Source organism: Oryctolagus cuniculus, chromosome 11 (assembly GCF_964237555.1).
Source record: "Oryctolagus cuniculus chromosome 11, mOryCun1.1, whole genome shotgun sequence".
In the NCBI taxonomy this organism is placed as follows: Eukaryota; Metazoa; Chordata; class Mammalia; order Lagomorpha; family Leporidae; genus Oryctolagus; species Oryctolagus cuniculus.
The window spans coordinates 117608714-117625772 of record NC_091442.1 but is presented as its reverse complement, the minus strand read 5'-3'; the positions used below and the strand labels follow the sequence as shown (position 1 = coordinate 117625772).

Here is a 17059-nt window from a genome sequence, read left to right as displayed (position 1 = left end):
GCACCCACATGGGATGCTGGCGTCACAGGTGGTGGGTTAACTAGCTACACCACAATGCTGGCCCCTACAACTGTTCTCTAACAGCCTCTAACGTGACAACAATCAACAAGGCCAAATGAGAAGCTTCTCCTTGCTGAGACTTTTTCTGGGCTTGTTCAACTAATCTGGCTTTCTAAGTATAGCGCAGTCCCAGAGCTTTCAATAAAGGAAGAGTTTTTGCTTTCTATAGCTTTTCAAAACTCTCAGTAATAAGAAATAATCTGGGGCCTGTGCTGTGGTGCAGCGGGTTAACGCCCTGGCCTGAAGCACCAGCATCCCATATGGGTGCTGGTTTGAGACCCGGTTGCTCCACTCCTGATCCAGCTCTCTGCTATGGCCTAGGAAAGCAGTATAAGATGGCCCAAGTCCTTGGGCCCCTGCACCCACATGGGAGACCCAGAAGAAGTTCCTGGCTCTTGGCTTTGGACCGGCATAGCTCCAGCTGTTGCGACCAGTTGGGGAGTGAACCATCAGATGGAAGACCCCTCTCTCTCTCTCTCTCTCTCTGCGCCTCTCCTGTCTCTGTGTAACTCTGACTTTCAAATAAATAAATAAATCTTTAAAAAAAAGAAGAAAAAATCTGTCAGTTAACAACAGTAAAGCCACATTGTCTTGGTCTATACTTAATTTAAATTTCTAACGACATTCAACGCAGCAGCAGTTCCCAAGAAAGCCTGCAAGCAACGCAGAGCTCACCGGTATCTGAAACGGAGCTTCTGCACAATAGCCTTCATCTTGTCCACCTGCTCCGGGTTGGCCAGGACTCTGTCGGTGAAGGGCACCTTCCGCTTGTCATCAGCGTAGGGCAGGAAGACAAGCTGGAAGCCTGAAGAAAGCAGAGATGCTCTGAGCTCCCACTTAGCGGTGCTGTCGTCGCTTGTCTCCCAGCTCCAGATCCATCCGCGTCCTGTGCTGCGGGGGCTGGGACTAGCAGCACCACTTCTGTTAGCATCTGCCTGACGGACTCCCTCCAGAGCCTCTGGAGAGGACGGGATCACCCTTCCTGCCCACTCGCTGTTCTTGTCAGTGGTGCCCAGCAAGGGTCTTCCGCCGGCGGCAGCTGGTTCCATCTCCAGCTTTTGGGATCCCTCCAGTGCCAGGGCACAGGGCCTCCTCCCTGGAAAGCTAAGGCTCAGCTACGAGGCTCCCCGCTGTACTCAACCTTTCCCCCTTTTTCCTCTACCATATGCTAAAAAGAAAAAGATTAGGAGTTACCAGGCTGATCTGGGTCCGGTGACTGGCTAGTTCTAGAAGAACTGAAAAATGTAGCCGCCATAACCAACTGCTGCTGCCAGGAGAAAGGCCCGTGCCGGCAATGCTGACCGCACTGAGCATAACAGCAGAGAGAAAGCCTCTCAGCTCTCCTCTGCCCTCTGTTCTCCGTACCACCAGCTCTGGAAAAGCCCGGGAGCCAGCAGAGTTCGGACAGTCTCAGCCGGAGCAGCAGGGAGCATGGAAGGGTGAATCTGGAGCTGAGAGACCACAGCTTAATAACTGAGCACTGTGGTAAGTGGATTAAAAACAGAATATGCCCAAAGAGTTACTTCATAAAGTTAACATTTATTAGCATGTCTAGAGAAGGAGAAAGACTACCTACCACCTGCCAACTACTTTGTTCTAAGCACTTGTACATTTACTCACGCATCTCAAGTGTAGAACAACCTTGAGGGAAAGCTGTTCTAGAATTCCCATCTTTGTGGATAAGGAATATAAACAGAAAGGTTAAATTATTTGCCCAAGTTGACCAGCTAACAAAGGGCAGAGACGGGTCTGAATCCAAAGGAATCAAAAATCAAGTTTGCCTTCAAAATCCAGTGCACTATACCCCACTGCCTTGGCATAAACAAGTGGGAAACCAAACAGTAATCATTACAAGGGTGCCCAACAATGTTCTAGGAAGGAAAGGTACCAGCAGCAGAGGCCCCATTAACTTGCGTCAGTATCCTGCAAACCTTCAAAGTGTCCCTCTGCAGACCCGCCTTGTAGAGCTGAATGACCATGTGTGGTGGCCTTACCCAACTGTGCAACAAATTCACCTAAGAAACCTTAAAACCACACATTTCCAGGGCTCATTCCTGGAGACTACAGTTCAGTGGTCAGAGCCGAGAACCCAAAGGATGGGCAAGGTTCGGAAGCCCTAGACTCTCTGCCACATACCTGGAGGAGTCAACTGGATCTTCTGGTCATCCACCTCCTCTTCTTGTGGCACCAGAGCCACAAAGTACGGGGGGACGTTCTTGCGAGGAGTGTATCTGCACACCGCCAGGACCTCCTTCTCCAGGCACTTGGTGAGCAGAGCGCTGAACAGCGTCGAGCTGCCTAGAAAACAAACATCCTGTAGCCTACAAGCCAGAGCTCTCCTCCCTGCCTCCCTTCTTGGCCCATGCTCTAACCCTACAGTCTCATTTTCTTCTTTATGATACCTCAACAGGTAAGGGACTCAGCACTGAGGGAAAGTGGGGGCAACAGGCACAGACAGCAGGGAGAGGAAAGGAATGCAAGGTCTGGAAGCCTCAGCTACCGCTACTTGAGGAGGGGGAATTATTAATGTCAGTCACTCTTGCTGATCTCAGGCTAAGGACGAGCCCAGGCACCAGTGGAAACAAATCAGACCTGGGGTTCATGAGCTATGGTTTGGACTAAACAAATAAGCACAATGGCAGTGCACACATCATCTTTAATTGCCAACACTAGCAAAAAAAGCTGTGAGGTCTTTTGTTTGTTTTTTGCTATCTGATGCCTCAAAGACAGAATTCCCTAGGAAATACATTAAGAAATGCTAACTCCAAATTCCCTCCTGGATACTTACAGTGTACCTCAATATATCAAAGGTACTGAAGAACTCTCTTTGTCTAGTCTCAAATTTCCAAAACTTGAACATGAAATACTTTCAAAATGCTCCATTAAAATCCACACAGTGCCCAAGCAGCACACTTTGAGAAAACACTGCTCAATAAACTGCATCCTGGGCCGGCGCCGCGGCTCACTAGGCTAATCCTCCGCCTTGCGGCACGGGCACACCGGGTTCTAGTCCCGGTCGGGGCGCTGGATTCTGTCCCGGTTGCCCCTCTTCCAGGCCAGCTCTCTGCTATGGCCCGGGTGTGCAGTGGAGGATGGCCCAAGTGCTTGGGCCCTGCACCCCATGGGAGACCAGGAGAAGCACCTGGCTCCTGGCTTCGGATCAGCGTGGTGTGCCGGCCGCAGTGCGCCGGCTGTGGCAGCCATTGGAGGGTGAACCAACGGCAAAGGAAGACCTTTCTCTCTAACTCTCTCTCTCACTGTCCACTCTGCCTCTCCAAAAAATAAATAAATAAATAAATAAATAAATAAAAATAAATAAATAAACTGCATCCTGTGTCAGTCACCCACTTACCATTCACCATGGACTCCTCAGGGTACACAAACAGGGAGGGCCTCAAGAAATGGTGCTTCTTCAGCAGTACCAAGGGCTTGAACCCAATGAGAATCAAACCTGGTTCATCAAACCGCTTCAGCTCTTCTGTTTCCTCTTTCTCCAGGACGATCTGACGACTCCCATAGATCTAAGGGGGGGGGGGGGGGGGGACAGTGAGGGCTACATAGACGCGAAACAGTAACAAGTAAAATCAGAAGATGGCACACCAGGGGCACCCTCCTCCTCCAACAGGGAATTAACATCCACTAAGTAACGGCCAGGTACTTTACACTTGTCATCTAACCTATCTTCTGGAACATTCTAGGAAGTAGACATTAAAATCTGTTTTGTGTGTGCGGATGGTTTTTTGTTTTTTTGAGTTTTTTTTTTTAATTTATTTATTTATTTGAAAGTCAGAATTACAGAGAGAGAGAAAGAGACAGAGGGAGAGAGAGAGGCCTTCCCAGATAGCCGGACTGGGCCAGGAGCTTCTTTCGGGTCTCCCACATTGGGGGCAAGGGCCCAAGCACTTAGGCCATCTTCTACTGCCTTCCTAGATCATTAGCAGGGAGCTGGATCAGAAGTGGAGCAGCTGGAACTCTTCATTGCAGACAGCAACTCTACCTGCTACATCACAACACCAGCCCCTAAAATCCATTTTTAACAACTGCTTACATCTGTTAAAATCTGTTTTTAACATTTTAACAGAGGAATGAACTGAGGCTCCATTCTTGGGTACCTTGCTCCTGACTGGGCTTTAAACCCATGCTTGTCTGGTGCCCGGTCTCATGCTCTTCAGGCACTTATTCCCTCTTCCCCCGTTTACCACGTCCTGACTCCCAGAGTCATCCCTGATACCCACAGGACACTCAAACCACATCCAGTGACTGAGTGCGAGAAACTCTGGCAAGTGCTGTGCTAGGTCTGTTAGTGTAGGGGCAGACACAAATACACATCTAAGTATCACTTCCAAACATTAATGTTTGCATTTTGATCCCAGATATGTGACTAATGACAGAAGTTAGTTGGGGGGTATTTGGTACAGTCATTTTTTTTTTTTTTTTACAGGCAGAGTGGACAGTGAGAGAGAGACAGAGAGAAAGGTCTTCCTTTTGCCGTTGGTTCACCCTCCAATGGCCGCCATGGCCGGCACGCTGCGGCCGGCGCACCGTGCTGATCCGAAGCCAGGAGCCAGGTGCTTCTCCTGGTCTCCTATGGGGTACAGGGCCCAAGCACTTGGGCCATCCTCCACTGCACTCCCGGGCCACACAGAGAGCTGGCCTGAAAGAGGGGCAACCGGGACAGAATCTGGCGCCCCGACCGGGACTAGAACCTGACGTGCCGGCACCTCAAGGCGGAGGATTAGCCTATTGAGCCGCGGTGCCGGCTGGTACAGTCATTAAGATGCTACTTTGGAGACCCACACCCCACACTGGAGTGCCTGGGTTCCAGTCCTGGCCCTGCTCCCAGTTCTAGCTTTCTGGTAACGTACACTCTGAGAGGCAGCAGATGATGGCTCAAGTGCAGTCCCTGCCACCCACATGAAGACCTGGAAGTTCCTGGCTCCCGACTTCATCCTGGCCTAGTCTGGAATTGTAGACATTTGGGGAACGAACCAGCAGATGGAAAATTTCACTCTTTCTCTCTGTCCTTCAAATAACATTAAAAATTTAAAAATATTAACAATTTAATAGCAGAGTCAAACTGGATATATGAACTAGAAAAAAAGAAGCCCTCCACATTTTTACAGGCACACTGAATCAAAAACCAGTTATGAAAAACCAGTTACTTCCAAAATGGAAGAGGAAATTTCATAATCATCTTCTCCTTCAAAAAGTAGGGTAAGGGGGGGCCTGCACTGTGGCGCAGCAGGTTAAGCCTCTGCCTGAGGCACTGGCATCCCATATGGGCACAGGTTCAAGTCCCAGTTGTTCCACTTCCAATCCAGCTTCCCTGCTAATGGCCTAGGAAAATCGCTGAAGATGGCCCAAATGCTTGGGCCCCTGTACCCATGTGAGACGCAGAAGGAGCTCCTGGCTCTGGCTTCAGATTGGCCCAGCTCTGGCCATTGCAGCCATCTGGGTTTAAACCAGCCCATGGAAGACCTCTCTGTCTCTAACTCTTCCTCTCAAACAAATAAATCTTTTTTAAAAAAATAAGTAGGATAAGGGTGGGCGTTTGGCTCAGTGGTTAAGACTCTACTTGGGGGCCGGCGCCGCGGCTCACTAGGCTAATCCTCCGCCTAGCGGCGCCGGCACACCGGGTTCTAGTCCCGGTCGGGGCGCCGGATTCTGTCCCGGTTGCCCCTCTTCCAGGCCAGCCCTCTGCTGTGGCCAGGGAGTGCAGTGGAGGATGGCCCAGGTGCTTGGGCCCTGCACCCCATGGGAGACCAGGATAAGTACCTGGCTCCTGGCTCCTGCCACCGGATCAGCGCGATGCGCCGGCCACAGCGCGCCGGCCGCGGCGGCCATTGGAGGGTGAACCAACAGCAAAGGAAGACCTTTCTCTCTGTCTCTCTCTCTCACTGTCCACTCTGCCTGTCAAAAAAAAAAAAAAAAAGACTCTACTTGGGGTGCCTGCATACTAGCTAGGATGCAATGTCAGCTGTTTGCAATCCAGCTTCCTGCTAACAGACACCCTGCAAGCAGCAGGTGACAGCTCAAGTACGTGGGTCCTTGCCACTCATGTGGGAGCCTGGAAATGAGTTCCAGGCTCCTTGCTTTGGCCTGACTCAGCCCTGGCTGTTGAATGCACTTGGAGAATGAAACAACAAATGGAAGATCTCTGTTTCTGTTTCTCTGCCTTTCAAATAAAATAAAAACAAATAAATAATTTTAAAAGTAGGGCAAGGGGATAAGCCAGTGCCGCAGCTCACTAGGCTAATCCTCCACCTTGCGGCGCCGGCACACTGGGTTCCAGTCCCGGTTGCTCCTCTTCCAGGCCAGCTCTCTGCTATGGCCAGGGAATGCAGTGGAGGATGGCCCAAGTGCTTGGGCCCTGCACCCCATGGGAGACCAGGATAAGTACCTGGCTCCTGCCTTCGGATCAGCGTGGTGCACCGGCCGCAGCATGCCGGCCACGGCAGCCATTGGAGGGTGAACCAACAGCAAAAGGAAGACCTGTCTCTCTGTCTCTCTCTCACTGTCCACTCTGCCTGTCAAAAAAAAAAAAAAAAAAAGTAGGGCAAGGGGCCAGCATTGTGGTTTAATGGGTAAAGTCACCACCTGTGGCACTGGCATCCCATATGGGTGGGGCTGGACCAGGCTGAAACCAGGAGCCTGGAATGCCATCCGGGTTTCCTACATGGGTACAAGGGCCCAAGCACTTGGGCCATATTCCTCTGCTTTCCCAAGAGCATTAGCAAGGAGCTGGATTGGAAGTGGAGCAGCCAGGACTTGAACCAGTGCCCACATGGGATGCTGGCATTGCAGGTGGCGGGCTTTACCCACTGCCCCACAACGCTGGCCCCTACACATAACACTTTCTGTAGCTCCTCATCTTCTTAGTTAACTATAAAGCATTTTCTGCCATTGAACCTGAGCAAGAAACTAGACTGCTAGACCAGGGCAGTGTGCACTGAGGGATCATAGACTGAAGCTTCATCAATACCTCTTGCAAACACTAGTCCTGTTTAACCTGGCTCACAAGACAGCTCTGATCCACATGCCATGGTTCCAAAGAGTAATGACTCTGATTTAACAGTGTGGCCAGAGTCACAGAAGTTATTTAACTGATGAACTCATCAATGTCTCGTCACCATGTTAACTCTTCAATTGACTAAGAGAGTCTAGTTACCTACCTGAGACCTCTTGGTGTCACTGGGCAGAAGCAAGCTGCCTGTGTTGACATTAAATGTCCGGGTCTTGGTTTTCACTGGTTCATTTGTCTCCCGATACAGCCTCACTGGCATAGGCTTGGTGGCCTTCTGGACCATATTATAAATGCCCACAGAAAATACTACATCTTTGTTGAGCTTAAACTTCAGCCTGAGGGACAGAAAAACAAGCATGGACTAAAAGACTGTACTTTAGTATCTAAAACTGATTTATCTTGTTTTATTCTCTCCAATAGTACTAAGCTCTTAGAAAATAAATAATAACTAACATTTACTGTGTTTCTGCTGCATAGCAAGCTCTGATTTTTTGTTTGTTTACTTTTGTGCTATTTTTCTCTCTAAAATATCTCTTTACTTTTAAAAGCCACACACTTGGGTTTCTCCAATGGAGGAAAAACATCTCTCCATGCCTTCAATCTAACCATGTGACTGCAATCAAGAGACTTGACACCATATATTCCAATTCCTTTAATCAGTTCAAGGGCTCGCCACTCCTTGGGCTGCAATTCTGGTAACTGCACTTTAGACATTTCTCATGGCTACTTTATTTAAGTAAATATGCTTTTTAAAAAAGAGCTTATTGATTTTCCTTTTATTTGAAAGTCAGAGAGACAGAGAAAGGTCTTTCATCTGCAGGTTCAACCCCCCGAATGCCTACAATGTGAAGCCAGGAGCCCAGAACTCAATCCGGGTCTCCCACATTCGAGGCAGACACCCAAGTACTTAAATCACCCTCTGCCGCTTCCCGGACTGTGCTTCAGCAGGACCTGGAACCAGAAGTGGAGCTGAGCCTCCGACCAGGCACTCAACATGGGATGCAAGCAGCCCACGTGGTGAGTTAATTGCTTTATTGAACACCCACCTCTTCATGACTACTTTAAATCTATTACCAACTTTGATGTAAATTTCCATTATTGGTTTCATTAGCGAATCAATTAAACATACGTGAAGGAGCAAGCATTGTGGCACAGGGGTTAAGCTGCCACTTGGGATGCCCACATCTCACACTGGAGTGCCTGGCTCACAAGTCCCAGCTACTCTGCTCTTACTCCAGCTCCCTAGATACAAGCAGAGGCAGCAGATGATGGCAAGTACCCGGGCCCCCGCCACCCATGTGGGAAACTCAGATGGAGTTCCTGGATCGTGACCTCAGCCGGGCCAGCTCCAGCTGTTGTGCACATCTGGGGAGCAAACCAGAGGATGGAAGTTCTTTCTCCATCTCTCCTCTGTGTCACTGTGCCTTTCAAATAAATAGGTAAACTGTAAGAAATAATAAATATCCCTGGCAATGAATATGAAGAAGTTATTGCCTCTTTATTAATGACCTGCCAGGCTCCATTTTATGGGTGCTTTTTATTTACTCCTCACAATAACTAACTGACAGGTACTACTGTCACCCCAATTCACAGAAGAGAAAGCAAATACTGCACTAGTGAGCACAGCTAAGGCTATTCTTAGACCACAAGGAAATGGAGGGCTGTATAATTTTAGAGAAATACTGTATTAGCTCCTACCAAAGAAAAGCAAACACCATAAGCTATCCTTAAACAAACCAAGTGTTTTGGAGGAACACAGTAAGGCAGGAGCATGGTTCCAAGTTCAGTAGCCAAGGAGGTCAAAGGACTGCTCTGCTTATAATTCGTTTGCCGGCTCAGGCTTGGTGCGCACCTGCTGAGCACTCGCTTTCTAGTCTCCTTGGCACGGACCTTCCTCAGCAAGTCTTCTAGCTTGCTGGATTCCTCAAAGTAAACCCCGAGCTCCTCATCCTCTGCAATGCTGATGATATCTCTGTAGAATAAAGATATGTCAAAGCCCCCTCGTTTCTTCAGGTGCATCAAGTCAAGGTAGATACCTGGTACAAGGAGAGACGAAAGTGAGGAGAGAGAGGATAACTTTTAGCAAATGACAATTTTTTTCAGTTAAATTCAACTATGCTTTTAAGAGCTCCTCCCAAAACTATAATGATTACTAATATTTTCAGAGCTTAGAGAAAATGGATCAGGAAACCATCAAGACAACTTGATGGAAACAACTGCCACTCATGGGCGCGTGAAGGGGAAGATAAGCTTGCTTGGTAGTCCCGTAGATGGCTGGTGACATGGCCATTTTCAGTGTCACTGTTACACCCGTTTCTTCCTGATTTCATTTTATTCTTTCCTCTTACACTGAGTAGTGAAAAGCAAATGCTTGATACTAACTAAAAAGAAAGCAAAGAAAAGCTAAATGCCAATTTAAAAGAACAGGGAAATGGCCCAGCCCTGGCTATTACAGGCATTTGGGCAGTGAACCAGTGAAGGGAATATCGATCTCTCTCTCTCTGCCTTTCAAATAAATCCAAATAAACAAATGAACTTCCAACAAGGACAGAAGGCCAGGGAAAATGTCCACCTGTGTCCCGGAGATCACTGGCTTTGGTCCTGGCCCGGCTGGCTTTGGCGCTGTCATCGCCGTGGGGGTCGTCTTCATTGGTGAACAGCATGATCCTCTTGTGGCTCATCTTGAACTGCACATCGCTGAAGAGGTTGGCACAGACCCACAGTACTTCACTTAATGAGTAGTCAGACCCATGGCCAATGAGGTCTTGAAAATGTTCTTTTCCCTCCTGCCCCTTAAACCGGTCAAGCTCCAGCATGCGCTTAGCACCTAGTCAGAGGCAGGGAGTCAAAGGGCAGAAAAACCAGAAGACTGCAGTGGTTACCCTCACCACAGGCTAGAGGGGTCAGGGTCCCCTTCTCCCCCCAGAGCTGTTTAACGCTTGAAGTGGAGCTCTGCATCCAGCAGGACCCCCTTGCATGAAAGCCTGTTCTCAGACAAGAGGGAACCTTCACAGCCCACACACGGCAGTGACATTCCTAGGCAATGGAAAAGATGAGCTTAGAATGTCACTGACCTGGGTTATCCAAGTCTTGTAAGACATAAATATTTTTGAAATTCACTGAATTTTTATCTTTCTTGGTACCATAGAACACCACTGCCAAGAGGTCACGATCACTGCTTATTATCTTACTGGTGTAAACACTCTGGATACACTGAAAAAGAAGAACTCAATTAATATCACTTCCCGCCTAGCTTAAACCCCACAAGTGCCTGGCACAGAGCAGGTACTCAATGCGCACCTGCAGAATTTATACATGTACTAGGATAACACATGATCCTACTCAGGAAACTCCTAAGTAGTGAGAATTAGGACATGTAGGTCAAGTCAGAAGAAAAAGTAGACTGAAGTATATTTACTTATTTTTAAGATTTATTTATTTGAAAGTCAGAGTTAGAGAGAGAGAAGGAGAGGCAGAGAGAGAGGTCTTCCACCCACTGGTTCACTCCCCAACTGGCTGCAATGGCCGGAGCTGTGCCAATCTGAAGTCAGGAGCCAGGAGCTTCTTCCAGGTCTCCCACGCGGGTGCAGGGGCCCAAGGACTTGGGATATCTTCCACTGCTTTCCCAGAACATAGCAGAGAGCTGGATCGGAAGTTTGAGCTGGGACTCAAACCGGTGCCCATATGGGAAGCTGGCACTGCAGGCAGCGGTTTTACCAGCTATGCCACAGTGCCAGCCCCTGAAGTATATTTATATAACAGAAATATAAGCAGTCCCTACCATAAGAAATCAGAGAAATGGAGCAGGCATTGTGGCTTACCAGGTTACACCACCACCTGAGATGCCAGCATCCCTTAAAAACTGGCTGCTCCACTTCCAAATCAGCTCCCTGCTAATGTGCCTGTGAAAGCAATGGAAGATGGCCCCTGCACCCATGTGGGAGAAGCTCCGGGCTCCTGGCTTCTGCCTAGCACAGCTCTGGCCATTATAGTAATTAGGGGGAGTGAACCAGCGGATGGAAGATCTCTCTTTCCCTGTCTCTCCCTCTGACTCTGCCTTTCAAAAAAATAAATAAATAAATAAATAAATAAATCCAAAAAAAAAAAAAGAAATTAGAGAATTAAAAACATAATATATTCTCATGAAGAAGGCTGTGCTATGTTGGGGGAAACCCACCACCGCAATATGAAAGTCTGCAGGTGAGTTCCTCTGATTTCCCTTACTTAACTGGCTGAGTTAGGACAGGTCACTTGATCTTTCCTCAAGTATACTAATGTACCAAGAAACAGAATTTACATCCATAAAACAATTACAAGATTGTACATGTGCATGTGGTCCAAAAATAAGCCAATAACTTCTAACAATAGCCTTTGAAATAAAATCAGTTACTTACATATAAGAAAAGCTATCAGTATTTCAGTCACAAGCTAGGCATTTAAATGGATCTCAACATCTGGTAAATCAGTTATCTGGGGACCTGACAAAATTAAATATCTGAATCTTCAAAGCTGAGGGGTAAACTGCCCATTGTGACCCTCCGTGTCCTGCCTGAGCATGTAGCTGCCCGTCCTCTACAGCAAGTCTCTCCTTAAATTAAGAACTTACATTAGGGCTAGCCACTGACAATCATTCACAGGGCAAGTAGTCTTTTTTTTTTTTTCTTTTGACAGGCAGAGTGGACAGTGAGAGACAGAGAGAAAGGTCTTCCTTTTGCCATTGGTTCACCCTCCAATGGCTGCCGCACTGCAGCCAGCACACCACGCTGATCCAAAGCCAGGAGCCAGGTGCTTCTCCTGGTCTCCCATGCGGGTACAGAGCCCAAGGACTTGGGCCATCCTCCACTGCACTCCTGGGCCATAGCAGAGAGCTGGCCTGGAAGAGGGGCAATCGGGACAGAATCCGGCACCACAACCGGGACTAGAACCTGGTGTGCCGGCGCCGCAAGGTGGAGGATTAGCCTAGTGAGCCGCAGCACCGGCCTTCTTTTATTATTTTATCAATTCTACCTCACCTGTGAATGTCTCCTTTATTTGCTATGTAATACTACATTTTCTTCTAGGATCTTCAGGCTTCCAGAGTTCCATGAACTCTTTGAAATTTCATGCAGAACTGCAGTGCTATCTTTCTGTGGGCAGAGGGTATGTAGCTGCATCACATCCTCACAGATGTCCATGATCAAAATGGGTTAAAGCAGCACCCCTCATATAGTAGTCTATAAATAAGTACATCAGCACCACATAGGGACTTAATTGAAATCCAAATTCCTGATCCTGCTCCAAACCAAAAGAACCAGAAAGGGGCCAGCACTGTGGCATAGTAGGCTAAGCCTCTGCCTGCAGCACCGGTATCCCATATGGGCGCCAGTTCATGTCCTGGCTGTTATTCGTCTTCTTTAAAAAAAAAAAAAAAAAAAAAAAGATTTACTTCTTATATTTTAAAGGCAGAGTTACAGAGTGAGAGAGAGAAGTCTTCCATCTGCTGGTTCACTCCCCAAACAGCCACAATGGCAGGAGGTAAGGCCATTGAGTCCCAGCTGCCTCACTTCCAATCCAGTTCAATCCTACTGCACCTGGGGAGGCAGCAGAAGATGGCCTGAGTACTTGGCCCCCTGCCACCCTTATGGGAGACCAGAATGGAGTACCAGGCTCCTGGCTTTGACTTGGGTCTGCCCTGGCCATTGCAGCCATTTGGGAAGTAAACCAGCAGAGGAAGGACATCTCTCTCTTTCTCATTTCTTTCAGTTCAAGTACTGGCTGCTCCACTTCCCATCCAGTTCCCTACTAATGCACCTGGGATAGTAGCGGAGGATGGCCCAAGTGCTTGGGCCCCTGTACCCACGTGGGAGATCTGGATGCCTGGCTTTGGCCTGGCCCCACCCTGGGAGTTGCAGTCATCTGAGGAGTGAACCAATGGATGGGAGATCTCACTCCCTCTCTCTCTGTAACTGACTTTTTTTTTGAGATTTATTTATTTATTTGAAAGAGTTACAGAGAGACAGGAGAGGCACAGAGAGAGTGAGGTCTTCCATCCAGTGGTACACTCCCCAATTGGCCACAACAGCCAGAGCTGTGCAGATCCGAAGCCAGGAGCCAGGAGCTTCTTCTGGGTCTCCCATGCGGGTGCAGGGGCCCAAGGACTTGGGCCACCTTGTGCTGCTTTCCCAGAACATAGCAGAGAGCTGGATGGGAAGTGGAGCAGGAAGGTCTTAAACTGGCACCCAGATGGATGCCGGCGCTTCAGGCCAAGGTGTTAACCCGCTGTACCACGCACCGGCTTCTTAGTAAATGACTTTCAAAGTAATAAATAAATCTTTAAAAAAAAGAAGAACAGGAAGTACTCAAACCAGCATTGTGATAAAGGATGCATAGTATTGCAAGCAATCCACTATGCCACAATGCCAGCCCCTGTACCTCATTTTTTTTCAAATATTTATTTATTTATTTATTATTTGAAAGGCAGAGTTACAGAGAGGGAGAGGCAGAGATAGCGAGCACTAGGCCAATCCAAAGCAAGGAGCTAGGCACTTCTTCCAGGTCTCCTATGCACGTGCAGGGCCCCAAGCACTTGGGCCATCCTCTACTGCTTTCTCAGGCCATAGAAGAGAGCTGGAGGCCGGAACTGTGGCTCAATAGGCTAATCCTCCGCCTGCGGCGCCAGCACACCAGGTTCTAGTCCTGGTTGGGGCACCAGGTTCTGTCCCGGTTGTCCCTCTTCCAGGCCAGCTCTCTGCTGTGGCCAGGGAGTGCAGTGGAGGATGGCCCAAGTGCTTGGGCCCTGCACCTGCATGGGAGACCAGGAGAAGCACCTGGCTCCTGCCTTCGGATCAGCGCAGTGCGCTGGCCATTGGAGGTAAACCAATGGCAAAGGAAGACCTTTCTCTCTGTCTCTCTCTCACTGTCCACTCTGCCTGTCAAAAAAATAAATAAATAAAAATAAAAAGAGAGAGAGAGAGAGCTGGATCAGAAGTGGAGCAGCTGTGGGGGCCGGCGCTGTGGCACAGTAGGTGAATTCTCTGCCTGCGGCACCAGCATCCCATATGTGAGCCGGTTCTTGTTCCGGCTGCTCCTCTTCCAACCCAGCTCTCTGCTATGGCCTGGGAAAGCAGTAGAAGATGGCCCAGGTCCTTGGGCCCCTGTACCCGTTTGGGAGACCCAGAAGATGTTCCTGGCTCCTGATCGGCGCAGCTCCTGCCTGCGGCCAACTGGGGAGTGAACCAGCGGACAGAAGACCTTTCTCTCTGTCTCTCCCTCTCACTGACTGTAACTCTACCTCGCAAATAAATAAATAAATCTTTAAAAAAAAAAAAAAAAAAGTGGAGTAGCTGGGACTTGAATGGGTACACATATGGGATGCTGGCACTGCAGGCAGCAGCTTTACCCACTATGCCATAGCACCAGCCCCTCTACACCTCATTTTAAGAAACAAAAATATTTAATCCTCACAACAATCTGATGAGGTAGTAGTAGTATCCTCTCCGTTTTACAGATGTGGAAACAGGCACCAAGACTTTCAACAACTAGTGCAACATCTGCAGTTTGTATTTGGCAGAATCAGGATTTGAGTACCTGTTTTTATTCTCCTGATTATATATGTAGGGGTGGGATTTGAGTCACATGGTACTTCTGTGTTTTTAACTGTCAGGCTGTTTTCCACACAGCAGCTACAGTATTTACATCCCCACCAGCAATGTGTAAGGGTTCCAGCTTCTCCACAGCTAACATTTATGTTTTGTTTTTTTATATATTATAGTGAGCTCAGTGGGCGTGAAGTGATATCTCATTGTGCCTTGGACTTGCACTTTCCTAATGACTGAAGCTGCTAAGCCTTTTTCATGTGCTTGTTGGTCATGTGGATATATTTGGAGAAATATCCATTCAAGTCCTTTGCCCATTTTAAAATTGGAGTAATATGTCTTCTTGTTGTAGTTATCTTTTTTTTTTTTTTTTTTTTTTTTTTGACAGGCACAGTGGACAGTGAGAGAGAGACACAGAGAGAAAGGTCTTCCTTTGCCGTTGGTTCACCCTCCAATGGCTGCTGCAGCTGGTGCGCTGTGGCCGGCGCACCGCGCTGATCCGATGGCAGGAGCCAGGTGCTTCTCCTGGTCTCCCATGGGGTGCAGGGCCCAAGCACTTGGGCCATCCTCCACTGCACTCCCTGGCCACAGCAGAGGGCTGGCCTGGAAGAGGGGCAACCGGGACAGAATCCGGCGCCCCGACCGGGACTAGAACCTGCTGTGCTGGCGCCGCAAGGCGGAGGATTAGCCTAGTGAGCCGCAGCGCCGGCAATTGTAGTTATCTTTTTACAGTCACACGTTCAACTCCCACAGATCATGTACATGAGGAGTCTTCAAATCATAACTGCCAGAAATTCCCTTCTGCCTTTATACTCCCATCTCTGGGCCGGCGCCCAGAGATGCAGTGGGTTAATGCCCTAGCCTGAAGTGCCAACATCCCATATGGGCGTCGATTCTAGTCCCAGCTTTTCCTCTTCCGATCTGGCTCTCTGCTGTGGCCTGGGAGAGCAGTAGAAGATGGCCCAAGTCCTTGGGCCCCTGCACGCACATGGGAGACCTGGAGGAAGCTCCTGGCTCCTGGCTTCAGATCTGTGCAGCTCTGGCTGTTGCGACCATCTGGGAAGTGAACCAGCTGATGTAAGACCTCTTTCTCTGCCTCTGGCTCTCTCTGTAACTCTGGCTTTCAAATAAATAAAATAAATCTTAAAAAAAAAAAAAAAAAAAAAACCTCCCATCTCTGTAGAATGAGGAGCCCACCTCTACCACCAGTGCTAACACAAAAGGTGGAGGCCGTGGATTCCTACAGCCTTAAGTCCGAGCCAAGAACAAAGTGAGTGTTCAACACTCTTATGTCTCTTCAGTTCCAAGTATAGACAGCCGTCCTGGAAGGCTAACAACCAATTATCACTTACAAAGCAACGTTTTTTTTAAGATTTTTTTTTTATTTGAAAGTTAGAGAAAGAGAAGCAGAAACTGAGAGAGATTGTCCATCTGCTAGTTCACTCCCCAAATGGCCACAATGGCCAGGGCTGGGTCAGGCCAAAGCCAGGAGCCAGGTGCTTCACCCAGGCCTTCCACATGAGTGGCAGGGCCCCAAACACTTGGGCCATTTTCTGTTGCTTTTCCCAGGCCATTAGCAGGGAGCTGGATTGGAAGTGGAGCAGCCAGACATGAACCAGAACCCATATGGAATACCAGCACCCCAGCCAGTGGCTTTATCCCCTACACCACAATAGGCCAGCCCTACAAACCAACTTTTCAGAGTTGGTATTTTATTTATCTATCTATCAATCTTTTTTTTTTTTTTTTTTTTTTTTTTTTTTTTGAGCAAGCAAGCATTCTCACTTGCTGGTTCACTCCCCAAGTGTATGCAATGGCCAGGACTGAACCAGGCCAAAGCCAGAAGCAGGGACTCAATCCAGGTCTCATACATGGGTGGTAGGAACTTAGATTTGAGACATCATTAGTGCCTCCAGGGTCCACATTAGTAGGAAGCTGGAGTCAGGAGCCGGCTTGGAACTCAAGTGCTCTGATACGAGATGTCAGCGTCTTAACTGCCAGCCAAACACCCAACCAGGGATCCATGCATTTTTAAGCGGTGCTTAATACTTTATAAAAATAAACAAAAAAGGTAGTCTTACCTGAATGCTCATATCAAAAGGAGTCAGTTCATCTTCACTCTGAGATTCAAACATAGCCCTAGAAGCATCAACCAAAAAAATCAAACTATCTCTTCCTGAGTATTTGTATTCTCCTATGGGGGAAAAAAAACGGAAAGAAATGTTTGCCCTTGTATTCGTATTTATCATGTTTACCATGCATACAAAACATAGAGAAAATCCTATAAAGCGGAAGTATAACATAATGAATTACTATAAGGTAAACAACGATTTTAAAACCACCACCCACATCCAGAAACAGCCTCGTCAGCCACCCAGGAAGTGCTTTCTATACTCTCCCA

At 48.2% G+C, this 17059-nt stretch overlaps 1 protein-coding gene across 5 annotated transcripts in view; it reads right to left on the bottom strand.

Moving 5' to 3' along the window:
• Positions 1-17059, bottom strand: part of XRCC6 (X-ray repair cross complementing 6) — a 28970-nt gene that overhangs the window by 9300 nt on the left and 2611 nt on the right. For 3 of the 5 annotated variants that reach the window (XM_051834035.2, XM_051834034.2, XM_070052977.1), the window contains 8 exons: positions 16740-16852; positions 10159-10297; positions 9657-9911; positions 8937-9120; positions 7233-7419; positions 3413-3581; positions 2197-2358; positions 736-865 (listed from right to left, as the gene is read on the bottom strand). In XM_051834035.2, coding sequence (XP_051689995.1) covers positions 736-865; positions 2197-2358; positions 3413-3581; positions 7233-7419; positions 8937-9120; positions 9657-9911; positions 10159-10297; positions 16740-16852 — 1339 coding nt within the window. The remainder of the gene's footprint in view (positions 1-735; positions 866-2196; positions 2359-3412; positions 3582-7232; positions 7420-8936; positions 9121-9656; positions 9912-10158; positions 10298-16739; positions 16853-17059) is intronic. The other 2 variants (XM_070052978.1, XM_070052979.1) reach the window with 1 other exon arrangement.